General features: G+C 44.2%; 1 protein-coding gene across 2 annotated transcripts in view; it reads left to right on the top strand.

Annotated features, from left to right (window-relative positions):
• LOC138535099 (dimethylaniline monooxygenase [N-oxide-forming] 2-like) overlaps positions 1 to 24454 on the top strand; it is a 365292-nt gene extending 340838 nt beyond the window's left edge. For both annotated transcript variants that reach the window (XM_069641269.1, XM_069641270.1), the window contains one exon: positions 22736 to 24454. In XM_069641269.1, the coding sequence (XP_069497370.1) occupies positions 22736 to 23078 (343 nt within the window). In that variant the 3' untranslated portion in view covers positions 23079 to 24454. The remainder of the gene's footprint in view (positions 1 to 22735) is intronic.
• The last annotated feature ends 355 nt before the right edge of the window (positions 24455 to 24809 follow it).

Below are 24809 nucleotides of genomic sequence, written 5' to 3'. Positions count from 1 at the left end.
GCAGCCTTGAAGGCTTAAGTGATCCCACACGTCTTTCTTGACTCCCGGGTCTATTGGACAAGTCATCTGCTTCTCATGCTGGCCTCCTGGGACTTGGTGCCTCTCGTGTGTGTGTATGTGCCAGTCCTAGGCAGTGGTAAAAGGCAGGACTGTTTGACAACAGATGCAGCCCCAACCCTTACTGCAAGGTGGCTGTCTACTTATGCTAGTCTCCAGGCTCAGTCAGGCTATGTTCTACTCTGTTCTGGTCTAGGGTCATGTCTCTACTCCTTAAAGCCCTGCCATTTTCTACCTCCTTCACATTCATGTGCCTTGGGAGACATTTGCTTATCTAACTCGCCTCCCTTCTACACTGTACTCTTTTCTATTTGCCTCGATGTTCTGTCACGTGCTTGCAACTCACATCCTTCTGAACTCCCCTGCTCAGGCTTTTGGATGGCTTGCTTGCTTGCCCTTTCTCCAGCATCCTTTCCTCATCTGTCTTGCCTCTCCTCATCCGCTTTCTCCCTGTCTCCATCTTTCCCCAACTCTCCTGATGAAACTTAATTGCTAGCCACCCCTCTCCCGATGTCCCACCTCTTCTTTCAATTACTCTTGGCTTTTCAGCAGCTCTTTGCTCACCAACCCATCTTTAGATCTCACTCCTCAATCATCACCCCGTCTTCCTCCTCCTCACTTTTCACTACCTCCTTACTGGTCTTTAACATCCACTTCTCAACTGTTAGTACCTCCTCCTTCTGAATCCTCACAGCCTCCTTCTTTTATTTAAAGCCTACTCTTCTTTCCTCTTCCTTAGTCTTCCTCCACCCCAACCTTGACTGCCTCTAACCTCATCTTTGGCACTTGGGCCTACTCTCCCCAGCTTCATTTTCTTTGTCCCAGTGCAAGTTTCCTCTGCTCATTCCTCTCCTAATTCCGTGCATCCTCTCCTTCATTCATAATCCCCTTGCCTACATAGAGGTGCACCCTTTCCCCCAGAGACTGCCATGCTCAATTGTTTTAGGTGTTCTTTGTGACATAATGCCAGGAGAGCACAGGGAAATACATCAGTGTTGGCAGGAAGGCACTTCAGGTGGGTTTGGGACATAACTCTTAGCATATAGCAGAAAAAGCAAATAACAAGGGGGGTCCTGGGAGACTCTCTGCCAGACATGGGTCCTGGTTTACAAGAGCTTTACCGAGAATCTTTAGCTCACTATCTTTCACAGAGGAGAAATATCCTAAACATATCAGTCTTTGTCCTGCCCTGGGGCAGTCCAGCACCGAAATGCTAGGCAATTCTCCTCTGAACAAGAGTACCAACAGCAACCCAAGACATGTGTTTCGGTCTGGTTGAACCTCATCAGTAGAGTGTAGCTGTGCCTCTCTAAGAATAGTGAGCAAGGAGTCCACGTCTGGATTCCCCTAGTAATTTAGGGTGAAACCCAAAGTTACTTGAAATATGCAAATAACAAGGGGGGTCCTGGGAGACTCTCTGCCAGAGATGAGTCCTGATTTACAAGAGGCTTACCCAGAATCTTTAGCTCACTATCTTTCACAGAGGAGAAATATCCAAAACATATCAGTCTTTGTCCTGCCCTGGGGCAGTCCAGCACCGAAATGTTAGGCAATTCTCCTCTGAACAAGAGTACCAACAGCAACCCCAGACATGTGTTTCGGTCTGGTTGAACCTCATCAGTAGGGTGTAACTGTGCCTCTCTAAGAATAGTGAGCAAGGGGTCCACGTCTGGATTCCCCTAGTAATTTAGGGTGAAACCCAAATTTACTTGAAATATGCAAATAACAAGGGGGGGTCCTGGGAGACTCTATGCCAGACATGCGTCCTGGTTTACAAGAGCCTTACCCAGAGTCTTTAGCTCTCTATCTTTCACAGAGGAGAAATATCCTAAACATATCAGTCTTTGTCCTGCCCTGGGGCAGTCCAGCACCGAAATGCTAGGCAATTCTCCTCTGAACAAGAGTACCAACAGCAACCCCTGACACGTGTTTCGGTCTGGTTGAACCTCATCAGTAGGGTGTAGCTGTGCCTCTCTAAGAATAGTGAGCAAGGGATCCACGTCTGGATTCCCCTAGTGTTTTAGGGTGAAACCCAAAGTTACTTGAAATATGCAAATGACAAGGGGGGTCCTGGGAGACTCTCTGCCAGACATGAGTCCTGGTTTACAAGCGCCTTACCCAGAGTCTTTAGCTCACTATGTTTCACAGAGGAGAAATATCCTAAACATATCAGTCTTTGTCCTGCCCTGTGACAGTCCAGCACCAAAATGCTAGGCATAGGCAATTCTCCTCTGAACAAGAGTACCAACAGCAGCCACAGACATGTGTTTCAGTCTGGTTGAACCTCATCAGTAGGGTGTAGCTGTGCCTCTCTAAGAATAGTGAGCAAGGGATGCACGTCTGGATTCCCCTTGTAATTTAGGGTGAAACCCAAAGTTACTTGAAATATGCAAACAAAGAGGGGGTCCTGGGAGACTCTCTGCCAGACAAGAGTCCTGGTTTACAAGAGCCTTACCCAGAGTCTTTAGCTAACTATCTTTCACAGAGGAGAAATATCCTAAACATATCAGTCTTTGTCCTGCCTGGGGCAGTGCAGCACCGAAATGCTAGGCAATTCTCCTCTGAACAAGAGTACCAACAGCAACCCCAGACACGTGTTTCGGTCTGGTTGCACCTCATCAGTAGGGTGTAGCTGTGCCTCTCTAAGAATAGTGAGGAAGGGGTCCACGTCTGGATTCCTCTAGAAGTTAGGGTGAAACCCAAAGTTACTTGAAATATGCAAATAAGAAGGGGGGTCCTGGGAGACTCTCTGCCAGACATGAGTCCTGGTTTACAAGAGCCTTACCCAGAGTCTTTAGCTCACTATCTTTCACAGAGGAGAAATATTCTAAGCATATCAGTATTTGTCCTGCCCTCGGGTAGTCCAGCACCAAAATGCTATGCAATTCTCCTCTGATCAAGAGTACCAACAGCAACCCCAGACACGTGTTTCGGTCTGGTGGAACCTCATCAGTAGGGTGTAGCTGTGCCTCTCTAAGAATAGTGAGCAAGGGGTTCACGTCTGGATTCCCCTAGTAGCTTAGGGTGAAACCCAAAGGTACTTGAAATATGCAAATAACAAGGGGGGTCTTGGGAGACTCTCTGTCAGACATGAGTCCTGGTTTACAAGAGCCTTACCCAGAGTCTTTAGCTCACTATCTTTCACAGAAGAGAAATACCCTAAACATATCAGTCTTTGTCCTACCCTGGGGCAGTCTACCACCGAAATGCTAGGCAATTCTCCTCTGAACAAGAGTACCAACAGCAGCCACAGACACGTGTTTCAGTCTGGTTGAACCTCATCAGTAGGGTGTAGCTGTGCCTCTCTAAGAATAGTAAGCAAAGGATGCACGTCTGGATTCCCCTTGTAATTTAGGGTGAAACCCAAAGTTACTTGAAATATGCAAATAACGAGGGGGGTCCTGGGAGACTCTCTGCCAGACAAGAGTCCTGGTTTACAAGAGCCTTACCCAGAGTCTTCAGCTAACTAACTTTCACAGAGTAGAAATATCCTAAAGATATCAGTCTTTGTCCTGCCTGGGGCAGTGCAGCACCGAAATGCTAGGCAATTCTCCTCTGAACAAGAGTACCAACAGCAGCCGCAGACACGTGTTTCAGTCTGGTTGAACCTCATCAGTAGGGTGTAGCTGTGCCTCTCTAAGAATAGTGAGCAAGGGGTCTGCGTCTGGATTCCCCGAGAAGTTAGGGTGAAACCCAAAGTTACTTGAAATATGCAAATAACAAGGGGGGTCCTGGGAGACTCTCTGCCAGACATGAGTCCTGGTTTACAAGAGCCTTACCCAGAGTCTTTAGCTCACTATCTTTCACAGAGGAGAAATATTCTAAACATATCATTATTTGTCCTGCCCTCGGGCAGTCCAGCACCAAAATGCTAGGCAATTCTCCTCTGAACAAGAGTACTAACAGCAACCCCAGACACGTGTTTCGGTCTGGTGGAACCTCATCAGTAGGGTGTAGCTGTGCCTCTCTTTTTAATTTTTTTATTTTTTTATTTTTTTTATTCGGTTTACAAAAGAAAACCTTTAAAAGAAAAACAAGAAAAAAGAAGAATTAAACCATCGCAGTTACATTGTTCCATACGAACCCACACCACTTATCGTTGGTGTTCAAATCAACAGTTCCTTACTGGTGTGGGATTCGGTTCAGCCAAGTTGAGTTTTAGGTCTTTCAAAAACAGAACTAGACCAAGCAAGACTTTGCGATCGGAACCGTCAAACATAGCTTTCCACCAATCATTGGCTGAATAGGTTCGACGGGCCTCAAAGAGAGGTCCGAACAATTTTGCTCGTAGTGAGCGGAACTTTGGGCAAAACAAGATCAAGTGTTTTAAATTCTCTATAGAATGTTCACAGAAACGAAAAATAAGATCAGAGGTTTCTTTGGATGCCCAAGTGCTTGTTCGATCTTTAGTCAAAAAGAGGTTTAAACGAAAATGCAAATATAAGAGTCTCGAGATCTGGTCTGGAGATTGTGTCAAATATGGTTGTAATTTGTCCAGCTCTCTTGCTTCGGGTGGTGCATCTTTTATAAGTCGAGAACATGTTCTGTCGACGCAGGTTTGATGCCAGTCCGAGCTCCATAATTTTGATTTTGCCTTATCGGGATTTTCAAGTAAAGTTGCAATCTTTATGTTGTTTGCCTCAAGGATTTCTGTACATGTTTGATCCCATTTCGAGAGAACTGTATTTTCCGGGTCGTTGTCTGGCTTGTGTAAGATTTTGAATTGGGGGAACGGGTTTGAGATCTGGGTCTTTCTATATAGCAATAGTGCATTCCAGCACACCCTCGCTTGGATGGATGTCAAACCCAGTTCGAATCTTATATTACATGTAGGACAACCTCTAGGAAGATGTAATGCCCTGGTCCAAAAAAGGTTTTCGAGTGTACTCCACAACTCGGATGGACAGCCAAACATGTTTTCTGCACCGTAGATGAGGGTTGGCATAGCCTTTTGTCTGTAGAAGTAATCATGAGTTTTATGGAACATTTTCCAAATCTTTTGTTTAGAATAGCTGCTTGGCAAGCTAGTTGCAGACACTTTCTCTTGGTTGCCTCAACCCAGGGATTGTCGTTTATGTTGGCACTTATCAAGGATCCCAGGTACTTTATCTGGGGGGAGACGCGGAGAGGTGTTTTTTCCAAATGCCAGACAAATTGGGAAGATCCTCTTTTACGAGATGCCAGGTTGCGTAGTATCAAGATTTCGCATTTTTTCTTATTGATACGAAGCTCATTTTTATTTACGTATCTTTCCAAGGCATCAAGTTTTCTTTGCAATCCAACAGGTGTAACGTCCAAGAGTATTAAATCGTTGGCATATAGGAGCCAGCCCAGTTGTGACCCATGGATTTTCAGGGGAAAGGCTGCTATCTCGTTTAGTGATGATCCAATGTGAGAGATAAAAAGGCTGAAGACAATAGCGGCTTAGGGGCATCTCTGTTTTACACCCTTAAAGGTTTGAATTAGGGGGTATAGGGTGCCTCTTTGGTCCAGTCTAATTTGTATGTTGTGTTGGTATGCAGCTCCTTTATTGCATCCAAAAGGTCAGGTGGACAATTCCATACTTTAAGCTTCTCCCATAGAATTTGGCAATCAACACTGTCAAACGCATGAGAAAAATCAATGGATGCTACGTAGATCGCTGTGTTTGTTCTTATTGATTCCATTTCAAAAGGTTCAACAGGAGAGTATTGAGCCCACAACCGACACCCTTGACGAATCCCGCTTGCTGATGATCAATATGATGGTTTGTGATTGACCAGGCTTGTAGCATTTGTTGTAATTGGCTAGCGTAGATTTTACCAATAACGTCAAGTAGGGCAATCGGTCTGTAATCTCTCGGATCTAGTCTGTTGCCCTTCTTGATGATAGGTACAATAATGGCGTTTTTCCATGATCTTGGAGTCGCATGTTTCAATCTTAGTCTCTCAACAAGCACAAGATAGAGCTTTGCCTAGGCCTCCGGATTTTGTTTCAGTGTGAAATTAGTGAGGCCATCGGGCCCCCGGAGCTCTTGATGCACTTTATTTCTTAATTGAATTCGTGATGTCAACTATATCAAACGTCAGCGACCAGGGGGCACCAGTTTTGCTCGAACTTTCAGGCACCACTTTCAAAGTACTGAATAAGTCTGTATAGTGTTTTACCCACGTTTCTTGAGGGATAGGCGACGCTTGAAGTGCCTCTTGAGGAGCAGCAATGTTATTTACAAGGCTCCAAAATTCAGCAGAGTTTCTGTTCTTAAGTTTTTGGAACATTTCTTCTGAGTCATTCTGCAGTAAAGCCGCATTGTGGCTTTTTCTCCAATTTCCGTATTTTTGTGCAGCAGGTTTTTTTCCTGCTCAGTAAAGATCTTTGTCTTCTTGAGGCAACTTCCTTATTTCTCTGCGTAGTAAGCGTTTATGTTGTAGCACCTGAATATAAAATTTATGTTAATGGTGCATCTTATGTTGTTTAAATCCTTGTTTCTGTTCTGCAAATTGGGACAGAAGCTGTTGGTATTCGGTCCCATCCGGAATTGCCTCGAAAGCTGACATGATCAAGTTGCCATCAATAATTTTGAGATTAAGGCGAATCCTACCAGATCGATAGGTTGTAGCATACGGCCATTTTTTTTGTAGTGTGTTATTGCATTTGTCAAACATCAACTTAAGCATGTCATTGTCACTATGTTCCATTTTAACTACCTCCAAATGGTGTACTTTTGGAGCAAGCGATTCAGACACAAAAAAGTAATCTAAAGTTGAAGATTGTTGATCGCGGCTCCATGTGGGATTTGCGGGGATATCCCCAGGAGTATTCCCATTCAGGAGAATACATTTTCTGGAACACATTTCAGACATCAAAGGGATGGCAGCCGATTTGAAGGCTTTTTTGTTCATTGACTTTGATTTGGACTTGATGTTCGTGTCCAAACAGTCGATGTTTAAATCGCCACAGATTATAATTTGGGCATTGCTTGAATTTTCCATTGTGGTGTCTATGATCGTAGACACCTGGTCAATAAATTGAAGAATTCCTGTTGCAATTGGATTCCAGTAAAGGTTAATTATGTAAAGGACACTCAGAATTATCGGTGCCAGGTAACCTCATTTTAGCTGTTTGTATATACGGTGATACGTTATTTGTTTCAATTATTCGTGCGCCGCGATCTTTGTTGACGGCTATCAAAAGGCCTGACATCGGTCTGCCTTTCGGAGTTTTGATCGCTGGATTTATTACTATCTCAAAAGAGGGAGCACTTGGACAAATCGTTAGCCAAGTTTCCTGTAGACATATGAGATCCAGATGACCCATCCAGGGGAAGTTGAACAAATGAACGAATCCTCGGGTGTTCCAGGATCCAAAAGTCATGGGCCGGATTTCACTCGATTCCTGGCATTAATAGCAATATTTGTTGTTGAGATTAGCAGCCAGCCATGCCCAGTTTTCTGTTTCAGAGTTGCTTTTAGGCAATTCCTTGTCAATTGTACTTATACCTTCAATTATTATTTGAATGTGTTCATTTTCAAAAGTATGAAATAGTTCTGTTCTTTCAGGTTTTGTCATAGTTTCGAGTGATGCCTTGACCTCAGGGCCTTTAACAGCTTTGTGTGTTATCGTCTTGTTTATTGGTTTTGTGGGAGTTTCGTGACTTTTTTCGTTCACACTGTTGAGAGGCGACTTAGCTGTAAAAATGTCTTGACGCTGAGGGTATAGGTCAAAGCCTACTAACAGTAGAGCCGGTACTGCATCCAGTAGTATATCGCGAATTAGTCGCGATGCAAGGTGCAAGGTCACTATGTCATTTCTTTTTTCACAATGGAATTCCACTATTTTTAGGTCATCCGAGTGGATTGTTCGCAAACTTGGGACTAAGTAAAATAACTTGTATATATAGTGCCGGTTCAAAATCAAGTTATCGCGTGAGTCAAGTCTTTCCAAAATAAGTTTTTCATACGTTGATGTTTCTTTCGTTATTTTAAAATTCGCCAAATTGCGTTTAGTAGTAGATTGTAAAGCATCTGAAGGAAAGACGTGTGAAGAATGTGCCTCTGACGATAAGTGATTTGCTTCCATAGTGGAGATCTTCTCAGTATTTGAAGAGGCACAGTTAGCCTTGGATTGGCTAATGGCACAATCAATTTCAGAAACCTTTTTTGTTAACATTTTCAGGTGTTTTTTAGCCATAGTTAAAAAAGGGGGGTCAAGATCATCATTCGATTCAAGGATGGGTGCGGTAGGTCTCACAACCAGGAATGTTATTCTTAGCCTCGATAGATTTGAGGCTCCGAGTAAGTCAAGGAGAAGCGGTTTGTCTCCACAGCTACTAGCATTGGTTGGCTGTGCCATTTCAGCTGGATGCATATCAATGTTCATGATCATAGGATCAGGCTGCTCAGTTGCAGGGTTTTCTTCGTAGTCTTCGTACGTAGATAGATTTTCCAGATCGGATTCAACTGCTTGTATTGCCTCTTGAGGGTCTGGTGTAACATTGACACTTTCTATTTCGTGTATCGGGTTTAAGGTTTGCAAGACAGGTGCAATGGGTCCAGAATTATGAACTGTCAAGTTTACTGTTTTTAAGTTACGCAAGAATTTTCTTGAACCATTTCCGCGACGTAACTTAATTGTAGGTTGATTTTTAGATTTTTTTCTGCAGTTTGTAGATTTCCCAAAAGTAAAAGTAGGAACCGGAATTGCTGGACAAGGAATCCACTTAAAGATGTCGAATACATCTGATTTTTTAGTACTCGCTGGTTCGGCAGGGCTTGTTGATACTGTGCCGTCTTTAAGGTTTTTTTCCTGTTGCAGCTGGTCAGTTTTTGAGGATGAAAGTAATTGCGGGTTAGTCAGAGCGGTGTTACGGGGTAAACAACTAATGACCAGCACCTCATCAAATGAAGTCGCCTTGGATTGGGCGAGGTCGTTATCATTGGAGTTAGACACAGCTGGATCAGCATCAGAAGGTACCCAGTGAATGCTTGGAGTCGTGGAAAGCTTTTTAGTTGCATAAGATGTCATAAGGCCATCATTTGTTAACTTTTTTTTCTCGTTACAAATGATGATTTCTGAAAGTTACAATCACTAGGCAATGGCGTAGGGTTTGTTGGTACTACATCCAACACCCGTGCTTTTTCTTTTTGGGCCCTGTCTTGAGGGGTTACCTCCAAGTCAAAAGGCTGCAGATTAGCTGCAGAGTTTTGCTTAAAGAGTTTCAAAGCTTCACGTGCAACTTCTGCTAAAAGCTTTTTGTCTTCATTGTTGTTTAGTGTACGGCCAGAAATGGATTGTAACATTAGGTCCATTTTGCGGCTCATTGAAGTTAGATCATCCTTACCGACAATTCCTTTCCTTTCCATCTCAGTTATTTTAGTATTGTGGAGTGCAGTTAAAGTAGTAAGGTCTTTAATATTTTCGTTCATGTGTTTGTAAAGTTTGAGGAAGGGTGCAAAAGATATGCCCATGGACGACATGATGGTTGTCTGTAGCTCTTTAGAGATAGCAGAGTCCCAAGGAGCATCAGAGTTTCGATTAGGTTGTGTCTGTTTAGATCGATACATGCGTCTACTTGATCTAACTTTGGGGTAACGGCACTCCATGATAGAAGAGTCAGTTGAGGAGGTTTCAGAAACAGAGAGAGTTTGGGATTGTTGCAATTTTCGTTCGGAGGCCAATATAATATGGCCATCTTGTTCAAAGAATGATGGCAGTGGAGTCATTTTCGGATTGTGCAATGCCGCTCTCTGAATACATTTTGTTTTTTTTTTGTTGCGAACATTGCATGGAAGGAGAACTGCTTGCATTGGTCCTTCTTTGTTTTGCCCCGGCAATGGCTTCAGTTGAAATGGTTATGGTATTATTGGACTCAATGGGCCTCATTACACGGATGGCGGTAGGGATTTACCGGTACCGGTAAAATACCGGTACCGGTAAATCCCTACCGCCTTACTACGAGGTTCCTTTGCGGGTTGGGGGATTTAACGCCTGCTTTTTGCAGGCATTAAAATCCAACCCACTAAGGGACCTCGGAGCTAATTACGGCACCGCAAAATTGCGATGCCGTAATTAGCGCCTTCCCCATTCCCATAGAGCCCTATGGGGCAGAAATGGGAATGGGGAAGGGCAATGGCGGAAGGGGGATTTACCGCCCCTCCAACCTTGGAATGGGGCGGTAAATCCCCTTTCCGCCAAGGCGGTGCATGTATTTTACCGGCATGAGCCATGGCGCTAATAGCGCCATGGCTCACCGCCTACCTTGTGATGAGGCCCAATATCTCGGATTTCAGAAAAGGTTTCAGGAAGGGTCTCTTGAGACCTGTGTAAAAGGTCTACCTTAGGTCCAGACACGGTCTGCCCATTTTGACGTGCTTTGTTTATCTGTGCTAAATCCAGAATTAATTTGATAGCAATATCAAGTGAATTACGGCGAGTGTCTGTGACATGCACAGTAAGTACTGCAATTGTCTGTATAGGGTGTGCAGATAAACAAGAAATGTGAGCATCAGTCCGCAGACAGCTTTTATGAAACACTTCATCGCATTGAATGTTAGACATTTTTCTTGAGGGACTGTCCAGAGCACTAAGATAGATCGAGCGACTATTTTTAGGTGAAGCCGTGTCTAAAATTGGAGTTATAGTTGACATGGGAACACAGCTATCATCGTAACTCGTGGGTGTGAATTCAAAGGCAGTGAATGTACATTGTGACTTTGAGGCACGTCTGCCTGGCGAAGTGGGTTTAACAATGTCAGTTTCGCCATTGACAGTATCACTGCACTCAACAGCTCCGAGGCCGGACAAATGGGTGCAACTAATCTCAAGTTGCCTGCCAACTTCTGAAAACGCAGAGACATATGACACGTTGTTTACTACCGAGGGAGAGTTTATTACAGGGACATTAAACTCGTCCTCATGGGCATCAGTATTCGTGTCAGGAATCACAGCGGCTGGCAGTTTAATCGGCAGTATGTTTACATTACTGCTAAGGGTCTCAAGCACAGGCAGCACAACAGATGCGGTGCCGGCCAATAAACAAGTCTCAGCATCAGCATTTGTATTATCAGAGATGGCATGTTTATTTTGTGGGTTTGGTAGACTTACTTGGGACGTAGCTTGCACCGTGATAGGGCAGCACTGCAGAGTCGCAGGTACAGTCAAAGCGTCTTGCTGAGTTTTTAAAGGTTTGCATTTTTTTGTCTGTGCACGTGTCTTCAAAAGGGGTTGATGCACGGGGCGGAGGGAGAGGAGGAGGCAGGAACAAGCAGCACTTTGCGAAGGCAGGACATCTTTATGATGGTTATAGAAGGCAGTTAGTCCTTCCGAATCCCAATCTGCCAAACAGCAAAACAGTAGGTGTCTTGCCCTTTCGCCCAGGACCCCCCCTTTTTATCTGCATATTTCAAGTAACTGTGGGTCTCACCCTAAGTTACTAGGGGAATCCAGACGTGGACCCCTTGCTCACTATTCTTAGAGAGGCACAGCTACACCCTACTGATGAGGTTCAACCAGACCGAAACACGTGTCTGGGGTTGCTGTTGGTACTCTTGTTCAGAGGAGAATTGCCTAGCATTCTGGCGCTGGACTGCCCTAGGGCCGGACAAAGACTGATATGTTTGGGATATTTCTTCTCTGTGAAAGATAGTGAGCTAAAGACTCTGGGTAAGGCTCTTGCAACCAGGACTCATGTCTGGCAGAGAGTCTCCCAGGACCCCTTTCTTATCTGCATATAGCAGAAAAAGGACATGTGCTGTGCTAACCTAGGTAGAGACAGGTAGTGACAGGAAAGGCAGAGGGAGCAGTTGGCTGTAAGCAAAGAAACACAGAAATAAAGAGAAGATAATCAAATTTACTGGGTAACAAGGTTGTGTTAGAATAAGGGATGTACTGACACATGATAAGGGAGTCTCCTGGGGGAACAGAGAAGCCCTGCGTATTGATGCCAGCAGATTACTGTAACAACCGTAATATAGCAGAGTTATAACCTGGACATGTGGAAGATACTGTTGTAGCAGTGCAAAATAATGCTGTAGACAGTAGACTGAGACAGGTAAGATTCCAATGGATAGGTGGAAGTAACAATAGTCTCCCCTTATTTGATCTCTAATGGAGTCTCGCCCATGGGTCACACTGTAAATTTGGAACTGAGGCTAATCGGTGGACCTAATTTGGAACCATATAATGGTTGGGCCCCAATTTAGAAGGCACATGGGAATGCCAAGAGGGAGAAAGGCATGGGCTCTGAATCAGAACAGATAGTGGGATCCAGAGTAGACCGGGAGGCCGTCCATAGGACCTAGGAACCCCAGCATTCTGGGAATATCAGAGACTCAAGGCAGTAGCCACAAAGCAAAACTGTATATCACTGCTAACTTAACAAATATGTGGAGAAATCAGCAAGCAGACACAAACAACGATGGACCACCGTTTATGAGCAAAGCAAGAAATGAACTATCAGGAAAGCTTAGCACACAACGTTGTGGTCAACTCAGCAAAAATGTTGAATTTGTGACTGGGAGAACAAACACTGGAGAGTTAGAAACTGGGAGTGCAGAGAGAACCAGAGAAAATTAAACAGCTTTTGCAGCACAATGGTGGTCTGTGGGGGAGGAAAACTCACACAAAATCAGGGTGATGTAGGAATGAAGTAGAAAGGCAGCAGATATAGAAACTGACAACTGACAAAATGGAGACTGTAAAAGCAGACATGGCAGGACAATGAACAATACAACCACAGCAGGCAAGATTCAGAAGCAAATATAGGTTTTTAAAGAAATTTTCGAAATGCTGACTACAGTAGCACAACGCAGGAACTTCCAATGAAGGTAATTGATACAAACACTGATACAATCAAGACTCTCCTAAGTGAAAGCAGACTGACAAAGGAGAGGGGGCAAAAGAGGGGTGAGTGAATGAATAGAAATGTAAGAAATAATTAATAAGAGCGAGGGAGGATGATTAATAATCAATGATTATGAGCATCGATGAATAGGGGTATGGTGATGGAGAGATGAATGAAAGATTTTAAAGATGGGACAGTGAAGGAAAGATTAAGGGCATATTATAGTGAGAATATTTGTGATATTACTGAATAAGCGAAGGGGATGGATGAATGAGAGGAAGGGCAATTTAATGAAACTGTGAGGATGGTTGAATGAGTTAGTAAGAGAACATAGCATCCTGAAGCCCACAGTAAGGCTGCATAATTTGATCTCACCATGCAGCAGCCAGGACATTTGTGTATGTGTGTCACAGTGTGCAAGGCTACGAAATGAACAGCACTTTCACAGTTAAGTCATGTCCCTTTTGGGCCAAGTTTGATTTGCACAGGCTTTCCCCTTTCTGTAATGGCTCAGAAGGATGACGAACTATGGCCTGAAGGGTTTCCCAGAGAAATTCCAGAGGTTATGATTAATTCAAGTGGAGTTGCTGCACAGTTTCTGCAGTCAAAGCAGTAGCAGGAGAGAGTCTGTCCTTTGTGCTCTCTAAACGTGGGTGGAGCCTTTAAAACAACCCACGAGGCCGTGCAGCGGCCATGGAGTTGCTGCAGAGTTTATGCAGTCGGAGCAGTAGCAGGAGAGAGTCTAACCTTTGTGCTCTCTAAACGTGGGTGGAGCCTTTAAAACAACCCACGAGGCCGCGGAGTGGCTGCGGAGTTGCTGCAGAGTTTCTGCAGTCGGAGCAGTAGCAGGAGAGAGTCTGTCCTTTGTGCTCTCTAAACGTGGGTGGAGCCTTTAAAACAACCCACGAGGCTGCGGAGTGGCTGCGGAGTTGCTGCAGAGTTTCTGCAGTCGGAGCAGTAGCAGGGGAGAGTCTGTCCTTTGTGCTTTCTAAATGTGGGTGGAGCCTTTAAAACAACCCACGAGGCCGCGGAGCGGCCGTGGAGTTGCTGTAGAGTTTCTGCAGTCGGAGCAGTCATAGCAGCGATGGCGTCGAGGGCTGCCACTACACACTCCGATCTACAGCTACAGCGACAGCCACAATCTGAGGACGACTCACAGAGCAGACTGAGGAGTGGTCGCCTTAGGCAAGAACACTCCTTACAAACAGCCACAAGTTCTAATCCACAAAGCACATACCAAAAGCAAGTGCAAATACATGTACGCGAAGATGTGACCAGATTTACATTCGAAACGGATAACGACCTGAAGCCAGGGCCGGTTTCAGCATCAGCCCCTCCTGCCTTGTCTTCCCAGTCTTCCGCGTTGCCGCCGCCCACTGACGATGCATCCCCAGCGCCCTCGGGCGAGAGCACACCGCTGGTTGTTTCACTGGCAGGAGGACGCAATGCCTTACCCCTGCAGGTTCCCGGAGCAGAGTCGGGAAGTGGAGGGACGGCGGGAGGGAATGAAGAGGAAACCTCACCAAGGAGACACCTCATAGTAAGAGAAGGTGGAGACACGGGATCACCCGGGGGGAAAACGCCACCTGAACCTCTTTACTATGAGAAGGGGGAAGGACGGGAACCAATGTCCACAACGAAGGCCCTGCCCAAAGTCACAAAAGTAAGCACAAGCTCGCAGAAACGGAGAGAAGAAGAGCGAAAGAGCCCCACAGAGTGGCAACCAGGAAGAAACAACTCTCCCTCACCACACTCCGCCCCTCTGAAGAACTTGCAAGAGAGGGGAGGGCAAAGAACAATGGAAACCCTACATGCAGAACAGCAGGGTAGGGGGCTCGATACACACCCGATGCAAACTATGTTAGATTTAAATATCTTACCGGACGAGTCGGCCTGGTCGGACTCCTCTTGTAGAGAAATGAGCACCTCATACACCTCAGAAGAGGAGACCGACAGTCTATATAACGTGGCACAAAATGCAACCCCCAAACACGAAAGCAAAGTTAAAATGGGGACACAGAGGATAATGAATCAAAAAAGCTTGAACGATGGAAGACAAACAAAAGAAAAAGGAAGGATAACTCGAGACCGCCGAAACCCTTACGGCAACGAGCTAAACTAAGCAAGGACACGGAACAGAACAGACCAAATACAGACATCATCAAGAGCACGAATACAGGACAGACCCGCTAACTGACAACAAAGTAGGAGGGAACAAGGGAAGAAACCCAACGCTTTCACATTTGGCCCACTAGACAACTTCTTCCTCAAACAAATGAAAACTACATCTACGCCAACAGAAATGTCGGACGCAGAAATCCTAGAAGGAGCTGAGTTACCTTCCTGGAAATCACCATTGATGATACAGAAAGAGGAGGGATCCAAATCCAAAGATAATGAACAACAAAAGGAAAGACAGACATCTAACACAGCCACTCTAACTAGATGGCACTTTGGAAAACAAAACAACCTGATAACCGCTAACAATGGTGAAAAGACAAACAAAACGGAACCACAAAAAAAAGCCATTGGCCCCAAAGAAACACAAGAACAAGGGAGCACACCCAGTACTCAATGCAAAGAATTCAAAGTGGCACAGAGTAACAATCAAGAAATCCAGCTCCTAAAAACAACACCAGAAGAGACAGACGGACTAATTAAGAGAGAGATGCAACTAAAAACGCTAGCTAAAAACAAAACCACACAGATCGACAAGAGAGGCGGTAACATAGAAACCGCATCAACAGACATAAAGAAGAAGCTGGAGGAGCTAGAAATAAAGGGGCAGAGACACAAATCAACATCAACCCACACAGTAGAACTCAACTCAACACCACTAAAAAACAAAAGATGCAGCGTGGTACAACAATCTCCAAGCCTAGAGTCACCAGACAAAAAATCAGACTTATTGTCAATAATGTCCACCGTATCCATCGCACTGGCCCCCTTCAGCATATTATATGAGTCAATCAATGACACACTTAAGGACCACACAACTATGGTGGCCTACATGCAAACAAAAATTACCTACCTAGAAGGTTACCTTATGTCACTAGAAGCGTACAAACAAAACACCAGAGACTGGGGAATCCAAACAGAAGACAACGACAAAAAAACCAGGTCGCAGGCGACACAGACAGCCCACCAAGAGACCAAAACCAAAAACAAGGGGGCGGAAGAGCGACAGGAATAACAACCCCTATCGTGGACCTGTCCAAGGAACGCAAAAAGGACCCAAAAGTGAAACTTCCAATAGGCAAGGAACTACAAAAAGAAGCAGAAACTCAAAAAAGCCTAACAAAAAACACTTTGAAAGAGATCCCAACACTCAAAAAAGCTGAAAGGGTCTAGCCAACGAAAAATAAAGGAGAACCCCAAGGTACAGCAAGAGAAGAAACACCAAACACTAAAATGGACTGTAACACAAGAAGAAAACATGGAACACTCACAGCAAACGGAAATCAGACCTTGCAATAAATCAAACCACAAAGAGGGAGTCGGTGCATCACGAGTGGAAACACATGAGACAGCGAAGCCAGAAGACAGCTCTGAAGAGGAAAATGATGCATTGATCACAGACTTACTGGACGTCAGCTAATATCCGATATAAGAGCCAGAAATGACATCCGCAGACAACTACTACAAAGAAAATAAAGCAGCGACACAAGAAGCAATCAATAAAAACTCACCGAATGAAAAAAATCATCAACAGTGACATTTGAATCCTCAACCGTTCAAACTTTGGAGCAGAAAAGAAACAAAATAAAGATCAAAGAGAGGCGAGACAACCAATCTCAGCCCAGACATCAAGAAGAGCTAAGAAATAGCACAGAAAGAAATGCCTACAAAAGGGTACACGAACCCCGGACCATAAACATTGCCGCCAGCAAACGGGAAGTTACTTATAACCACTCTAGAAGGGCAAGAGCGCCGGAACAACTTATAAGGGACCATAGAGTGTCAAACCCCTGCAGCAACAACAGGAGTAGACCAGGACACCACAGAAGATTGACATCAAACAAAGACCGATATCAAGAAAGGTCCCAAGACAACCTTAGGCACGACAAGAGAAGGCCATCTTATCAAGCGTCGACCACAACAACAAAGAAGCCAGAAACAAAGAGAGAAGAAACAAAATACAGTTCGAGAGAACAAAAAAGATCTCAAATGACGAGAAACAAGAGGTCAACAAACACAAGATCTTTTAAACTAGAAAAGCTGCTAGAGGAAGGAGGAAAGGTGGTCCTGAACAGGAAAACCACGTTAAAGCTCCCAAAACACACTGAAAACCTGAAAAACATTAGAACAGATGATATAGACATCATCGTATTTATGCACAACAACCACACGGACAAAGTATACCTACACATATCATCCCAATGGGTGAGAACAAGATTCTCAGCAGCCACAGACAAATTACGTGCCATGGGCTACGATCTAAGCCCCATATCGCCCACAAGAAGCAAAGACAATGGACCACAGGACAGAGCTGAAAGACTAAGGGGCTGATACATGGAATTATGTGCGCCGAAAAACAAGCTTTGTGTGCCATTCTGCCCACAAATCCCTGTTTCACAAATGGGGATTTGCGAGAAGAATGGCGCACAAAGCCCGTTTTTCGGCGCACATAATTCCATGAATCAGCCCCTAAGTCACAAAGACACAGCTCGCCTACAAGAGCGAGGAAGGGTCCACACAGACGTCTCCAAAGACCTCAGGCACAACAGAAGACACGACAACCCCAAGGCATACAGAACGAGGAAACGTTCCGACAGTTGGGACCACGACAATAAAATCAGGCCAACTCATGGACACCGAAGAGAAAGTGAGAGTGAAGAAGAAAACAAAGGAAACTTGAAATACCCTACTCCATTAAGAAAAACAGAATACAAGAAAAAATATACTTCAAGAACAGAAAATCAACAAAGGCAAGAAGACCACAAAAACCGTAACAACAGCGAGTATGAAAACTCACACAACGAAGAAGAGTGTATGCCACAAGGGCCTCTCCAAAACTGGAATATCACAATCAGCAGAGAATCACAAAAGAGAACCCCACACACCAAATCTGCCAGAACGAAGTGAACGAAAGGAAAAGAGAGCTAAATAGCTGGGACTGGCTGCCCAAAGTGCTAGCGCAGCCTACAAGATCCTAGCAACGAAAGAAGCTCACTGAAGCAAGACAAATTCACAATGAGCAAGCAACTATAGAACAAAGGCCTGATGTAACAACCCTAGCATCATGGAACACACAAGGCTTCTCCCACCTCATGGAGCCAGGTGGAAGTAAACTTGGGGAGCTACGACCTCTGGCGATGTTATTATTTCGTAGCCGTCCAGAGTTGGTGGATCTAGTAACCAAGTCTCTTGATGCATATTAATTACTTTAAGAGGTCTCTTGATGCATATTAATTACTTTAGGCTAGAGGGAAGCTTGAAGGTGGGGTCCATGCCCAGGAAATGGGAGTGCCTGTGGCAGATGGACGTAGGAGTCTGGACAAGCTTGTTTGGAGATGGCTGGGTCAGGGTGCAGTAGGAGCAGGCTACAGGAGACCAGATGTGAGACCTAGGAGGCTGGGAGGAGAAAGCATTTGAGAGCCAGTGAAGAAGGAGATAGGAGGTTGGTGGAGAGCAAGTGTCATGTGTCTGGGTAAGAGAAGCCCCCATTAATATGCATCTCCTTATGTAGCTGATATGGAGATTGGTTAATGGACCTTGCTCCTATGGATGTCTTGAACCTCTTTAGGACTTTGGGTTGGTTACTCCCTACTATTTGGGTGGACACCCTTAGTCTCCACACTCATACCCCTAGACTCTATGCCTATAAGTATGGGGACCTAGTGAGGTGATTTTCTGCTTGTTTTCGGTTGTAGATCGGGGTCCTGCTCCACCCCCCTGTGCTTTTTTTAAGAGTTTTGCCACTGCTTGAAGGAAGCCAGGCGTGCACTATCTGCCGACAACATGGTACCGTCCCTCCTAACTGATTCCAATAAAGTGGCAGGAGATGATAAGATGTCAATGTGATGACATCCTGCCTGCCACACTTGACTTGAAGATAGTCAATCAATCTTCCACAGGCCTATCGTCACCAGGCTTGTGGTGGGACTCAGCCACTCACCATCCTCCAGTAAAGTCAGGCAGGGGACTTCATCACAGATATCAATATTTAAACTGACAGGCTGACATACTGAGCTGAACCCCCCACCCCTACCACTCTTCAGCCTTTTAATGAATGGATGTGGTGTAGCAGCCGGGCAGGGAAGATCGCCAGAGCAGCATGTGCACACTTATAATAAAAATATAACTGACACTATAAAGTGCTCAAGTTAATGTATTGGGTATTCAAAGCCTACTTTTACGCTCACTGGCTACCTCTTTTTTCACTCTAACTAATCAGCACTGCAATCATTGTAGAGCATTTAATTGATACTGAATTAATTAAGGGAAGTAATTCATACTTATTGTTTTGGACAGTTGCTAGCCACTGGCCAGTATGCACTTCATCCTTAAAATCATGGGCATTCCAATTGTAGACACTTCTTTTTATTCATTTTTTTATTATTGCTTTGATTCGTTACACATCTTTAGCAAAAGTTATCCTGAATGCAATCACATACAACTTCACAGTTTTACTTCAACGGAAAAGAAAAGCAGGGGAAGAATAAAAAAGGGAAAAAGATGAGGAAAATGAAAGACAGCAGTAGAACATCACAAGAAAATATTAAAAGCATAAATCCAAGAGAGTGGTAACCGCTGAAAGCTTCAAACTTCTTTTCACCGTAATGCGGATTATTACTGTTCCGTAGGCCATTCTGTTAAAGTTAAAATCTCATTCGTAAATGACACAACTGCCAACACCAAAGATGCTCTTTCGCCTCTTAACACAAGGGACCACCAGTCCTCCAGTGCAAACGATCTTAGGTTCCTTAAAAAGCACCCAAAGTGCCTTGTTCTCTCTTTAATCAAACTTGAGAAGTACACTAATAGGTGCGTTAGAGTTTCCACTGTACCCTCTCCCCTACAAATTCAACATTCTTTATCTTTTAAACTAGTTGTTGTTCTTGAGGCAATTATTTATTTAGTTAGTAGAAGATTTAGTTTAATCCTCAGGGATATTTCTATATAACGTTTGCTCTAGATATCTAGGTATTTCACCCAAAGCCTGACCTCCTGTTCCAGATGGTAAAACAGTTTATAGCTGCTTGCTTCACTAAGCGTAGAGGTCCAGTCATGCTCCCACAACTTGCTTTTCACCCCGCATTGATTAGATTTTAAATCCTCCTCTGTACTGCTAATCTCTTCCAACGTACTCAAATTGGTTTCAAACAAATCTTTCAGGGCCCCATTTTTCCCTCTCATCATTTAATTGTTTATGACCTCCATAACTTTTACAGTGGTCACCAAGAGATATTTCCTAAGGAGTGCTAGTCTTTTCCATTCAACCAGGGCCCTTAGTGATAGAAAACGCAATTCTTTAAGTAAGACTTGCCTAGGGGTAGAAGTCGGAACTCTTAAAACACTTTTCCAGTAGATGCCCTCAAGGAGTGACCAAAATGTAATGGGGATGTTCAGGACTGATTCAGAGCCATATATCAAAATTGGCACAGCCTCCATCTTGTAAAAGTCCATGACCGGCACCAATGAAAAGCATCTGAATTTCGTGTTTGTTATATTAGCTTGACTCGTGAGTGTTTTTGACTTTTGGTACCGTGATGATAACATTGGGGTTTCACTGCTACTGCTGTTGATCAGTACCGCCAGGCATCTAAATGAGGTCACCTGTTGAATTGTTGTCATCCCTAGACGCACAGAAATATTTCTAATTCTGCGTTTTTGGTTTCTCAAGCACTAAGATTTGGGTCTTTTCAGTATTTATTAACATATCATTTTCATTCAAGTAATCCCTTAGCTTATCAAGCTGCCTCTGCAGGGCGACGGCTGTTTGATCTATTTGCACTAGATCGTCAGTGTAGAGGAGGCGGCTTAAGAGCTCCCCGCCTATACGAGGAGGAAAACTTCTCGCTTGGTTTACTGTGAGATCTAAATCAGCTAAGAAAAGGGAGAAAGTGCTGGCGCCAATGGACAACCCTGCTTTAGGCCTCGAGATGCCATTACCTCAATTGGGAGCTTTAATTGAATCTTACTTTTAGACTGGTTTCAGAATGTAACAGAACCAAAAGTTCAACAAAGGACACCGGACAATTCCTGCAAGAATGTTCTGTGAAGACTTCTATTTTTAGGGCATTCTACTTTGATGTGATAGCTCCGAGGACAGTGATACTAATGAAGTCCTCTCTTTATACTTTGATGGTCACAGGTTATCTTTATTTCATTGCTGGTTTATCTTTTTCCAGACAGAACTACATAATTTATGTAGACATTTAAGAGGTACATGATTATCTTTTCAGTGATGGCCATGCATTAGTAGAAAATGTCATTACTCCCATAACTTGCAACAAAATTACTTTTAGGGATATCTAGTGTTGTAATTAATTATGTTTTTTTCTTTTAATGTATATGCTTCAGCACATTGATCATGCTTCTTCCTAAAAACTCTCTTGCTCTAAAGTCTACTTCCACTAAAAAACAAAGTGCAAACCTACCTTGCCAAACCCAGCCATTAACTACAGATCATCTACCAAACAGGGCTTTAAACAGTATTCTGTGCTACCTCCTACCAAATGCCAATCACATCTATGACCACCAAACCACGCCTACCACCTCCAAAATATAACTATTGCTACAGTCACACCTAACACTCACCCCCCAATGATTCCCAAAGCATGCAACATATCTGATAGACTATACCCCAAACAACCAATCCTGCCTCCAAAGAACACCAGGGATGGAGAAAAACATGTCGGTTTCAACCCCACACGTACTCAGATGAAATGACAGTTCACTGACAAATGACGATTGTTCTTTCACAAAAAACACATGCTCTCTGCGCAGGTCCAGAGTAGTTACATCATGCCCTCTGTCGTGTAGCTTAAGCCCATCCTGCCTGCCTCCAACCACAGCTTGTCTCTGAACAAACCATTCTGTGTACCAACTACTATTTTTAAGTCTTTCAACAACCCAATGAGAAAAATTGATACTTGAGCATCCAAGGCCCTTCCATCGCAGTACATGATGAAGGACATCACATAGGTACAACAGCAGCAGTCATTCTCACTTAAGTCACACCTACTGCCTACACACTGACGTGACCTACCTCTCTCTAAATCACATGTTGTCCCTGCAGACAAAATACCACCAGCTTCGGCCTTCTAAATCATAACTGATGTCAACACCCAAACTATCACTCTTCGCTCAAGGCCAGACCTCATGCCTTCAAATGCAGCAGCAAACCCCAAACCAAACCCCCTAACTCCACCTTCTGTATTTTAAACCATTGTTCTCACCTTTCCTACATCAGTTTCTGCTTTCCAAGCCATATCTGCTGCCTTCTATGAAATGTCTCCTTTGCCTCATAGCAAGGCCCATGCCATCCAAATTAAACCTCCTGACGCTCAAGCCCCATCCACCCTCTAATGCATAGTACTGATAATCCTTGCCTCAAGTTCCGTTTATCAACAGAACTGACTGTCTCAAATGTATCTGTGCTGCTCTATAACCATAACACTTTCTCTATAAATTGTATCTGCTGCACTGCTAGACAATTCCTCCTTTCTGCTACATTGTATATTCTAGACACTAATTCGTATAACATCTTGAGCTCGAAAATTATGCACTACGAGCAAAGAGCCAATGCACTTTCAAAATGCTGTCTTCTATCTAATAAATACTGCATGTGAATTTGAGCCACATAACTGAATTTAATAACACCATTTTGTTTGTATTGTCTTCATGTTGAAGTTTTGGCACAGCACGGCAAAACTGCCTTCAGCTAGACCAGATTGAATACTTTGATGAGCTGGCAACAGATATTGGTGCGAAACCCAACATCCCCTGGCTCTTCTTGACTGATCCGCAGTTGGCCCTGGAGATTTTCTTTGGTTCTTTCACACCATTCCAGTATCGTTTAACAGGACCAGGAAAGTGGCCGGGAGCTCGAGGCGCCATCATGTCCCAATGGGAGCGCATTGTGATGGCTACAAGAAATCGACATGTGAAGATTCAACCAAGTCATTCTCCATTGCTTGTGGGGCTGGTCTTCTTCTGCCTGTTTGTTGCCTTGGTTGCATTTTGCTTTATTTGAACAGTTTTGGTTCCTCGCATTTTCATCATGAAGTGGCTAACCTCTATGCTATCTTGCATGCTGTAGAGGGATGTCTCCAGCCTAATCTAGCTCAGATTCACTGTATAATACCCACTGTTACACCTCCATCCAACGTGGGTGAGCTCCACCTTAGACCCTCTGACTAGTCAGATGGTTAATACCTGTATCAGCACATGAGCCTTATGTAAATGAATGATATTCTTGCTGTTTGATTGGTTAGTAAATTTAATTGCACTTGCACTGCTCCTTCCATTCACCTGCCTGCCTGCCTCCTTATCAATTCCATTCCTAAGATTGCCTTCCTTCATTTTCCTTTGAGTTGGCATTTCATGCAGCGTGAAATAGGAAGGCCATAGATGGAAAAGGGTCTGGAACGAAACACTTGCCTCACCGAAAGACAGTGGTCCATTTTGGACACCTCACAATTTTCTGTTCAGTTCTAATGGCTCGCTTTAGTGGCTGCTATAATCCCTATGTCAAGTCGTTATGCAGCAGGGCCACAGGGCAGAACACACTATCGAGTGCCTCCTTCTCACCCATAACACTTCCTGAAGGGTGCGCAGCACCACTGACTGCCCTGGGACCGGACAGACAAGCCCCAAGTGCTGCATGTCTGTGCACCAACAGCATCGAGGACCTCCAGTTGTCTCTTATGCCAGATCTTGTCCGAAAGCAGGGGGGAAAGGCGAGCTCCGGTGGGAGCTAGCTGTAGGTAGGCCATGATTTAAGAGGAACCCAAAACCCAGATGAACATTACAGATTGGCGCAGCCGCACTGTCAGAAATATAAATACAAATGAATAGCCATACGGATGAGGACCTTAGGTTAATTCTCCATAGGTTTCGGAATGTCATTTAAAAAATGGATGGATGGATCTAGCTGGTGAGCATCTGTTAGTATTGGCCATGCCAACACCACTGTCCCACTAGAAACTGTACATCAGCACCATGCGTGTCTCGGGAGGATAGCTCAGGGGCTACATGCTCGTCTTGCAAACAAGACGACATGGAGCAACACGGGTTTGATCCCCGGGTCCGTGCTTAGAAATCTCTAGGTATTAAGTGAATTATAAATAGCCTATATGCTGCGTTGGAAACCTTTTAATGCATCGTTATGAGGAACAACTCTAACTTCAAAAACTTTTCCCTTGTTTGGAACACAGTAGAAATCTTATAAAGAAGCCATCCGTGTACATTTTAAGTTGTATCTTGTTTATTTGCCACTTTATATCACTTTTCATTATCTTAATTGCTTGCACATGTGACTTTCTACATAAAACTCAACACAATCCGTGCAATTTTTTTCCATTATACATTGCTTCACACGGCAATAATAAATCTAAGGTGGTTTGTGTTTTTCTGGAATCCATTCTATTTATAGATATAATGAATTCATCAAATCTGTAAATAGAGAAATGAAGGGTGCCGGTGTGCATGTAGTGGCCACCATCACAGCACCGTGGACTGGTGCTCATGGCATTCCTAAAGAATGACTGGAGTTGCTCTCTCCGCCTATCTTGATGCGCTTTGATTCTTTGCTGCAACTGCTGGTGGGACAATCACTCTGGTCCCCCTCCCATCATCCATTTGTCATTTTTGTCTTTTGGGTTGTTTATGCCTATATATAATGGGAACTCATAACACAAAACAAGAATATGGCTTTCACGCCGGCTGTGAGGGGGAGGGAGGACATGGCCTTTAACGGCCCGCC

This window comes from Ambystoma mexicanum, chromosome 1q (assembly GCF_040938575.1).
Source record: "Ambystoma mexicanum isolate Mex_15411 chromosome 1q, UKY_AmexF1_1, whole genome shotgun sequence".
Taxonomy (NCBI): Eukaryota; Metazoa; Chordata; class Amphibia; order Caudata; family Ambystomatidae; genus Ambystoma; species Ambystoma mexicanum.
Note: the sequence above shows the minus strand (reverse complement) of the source record. Positions and strands in the feature narration are given on the sequence as shown.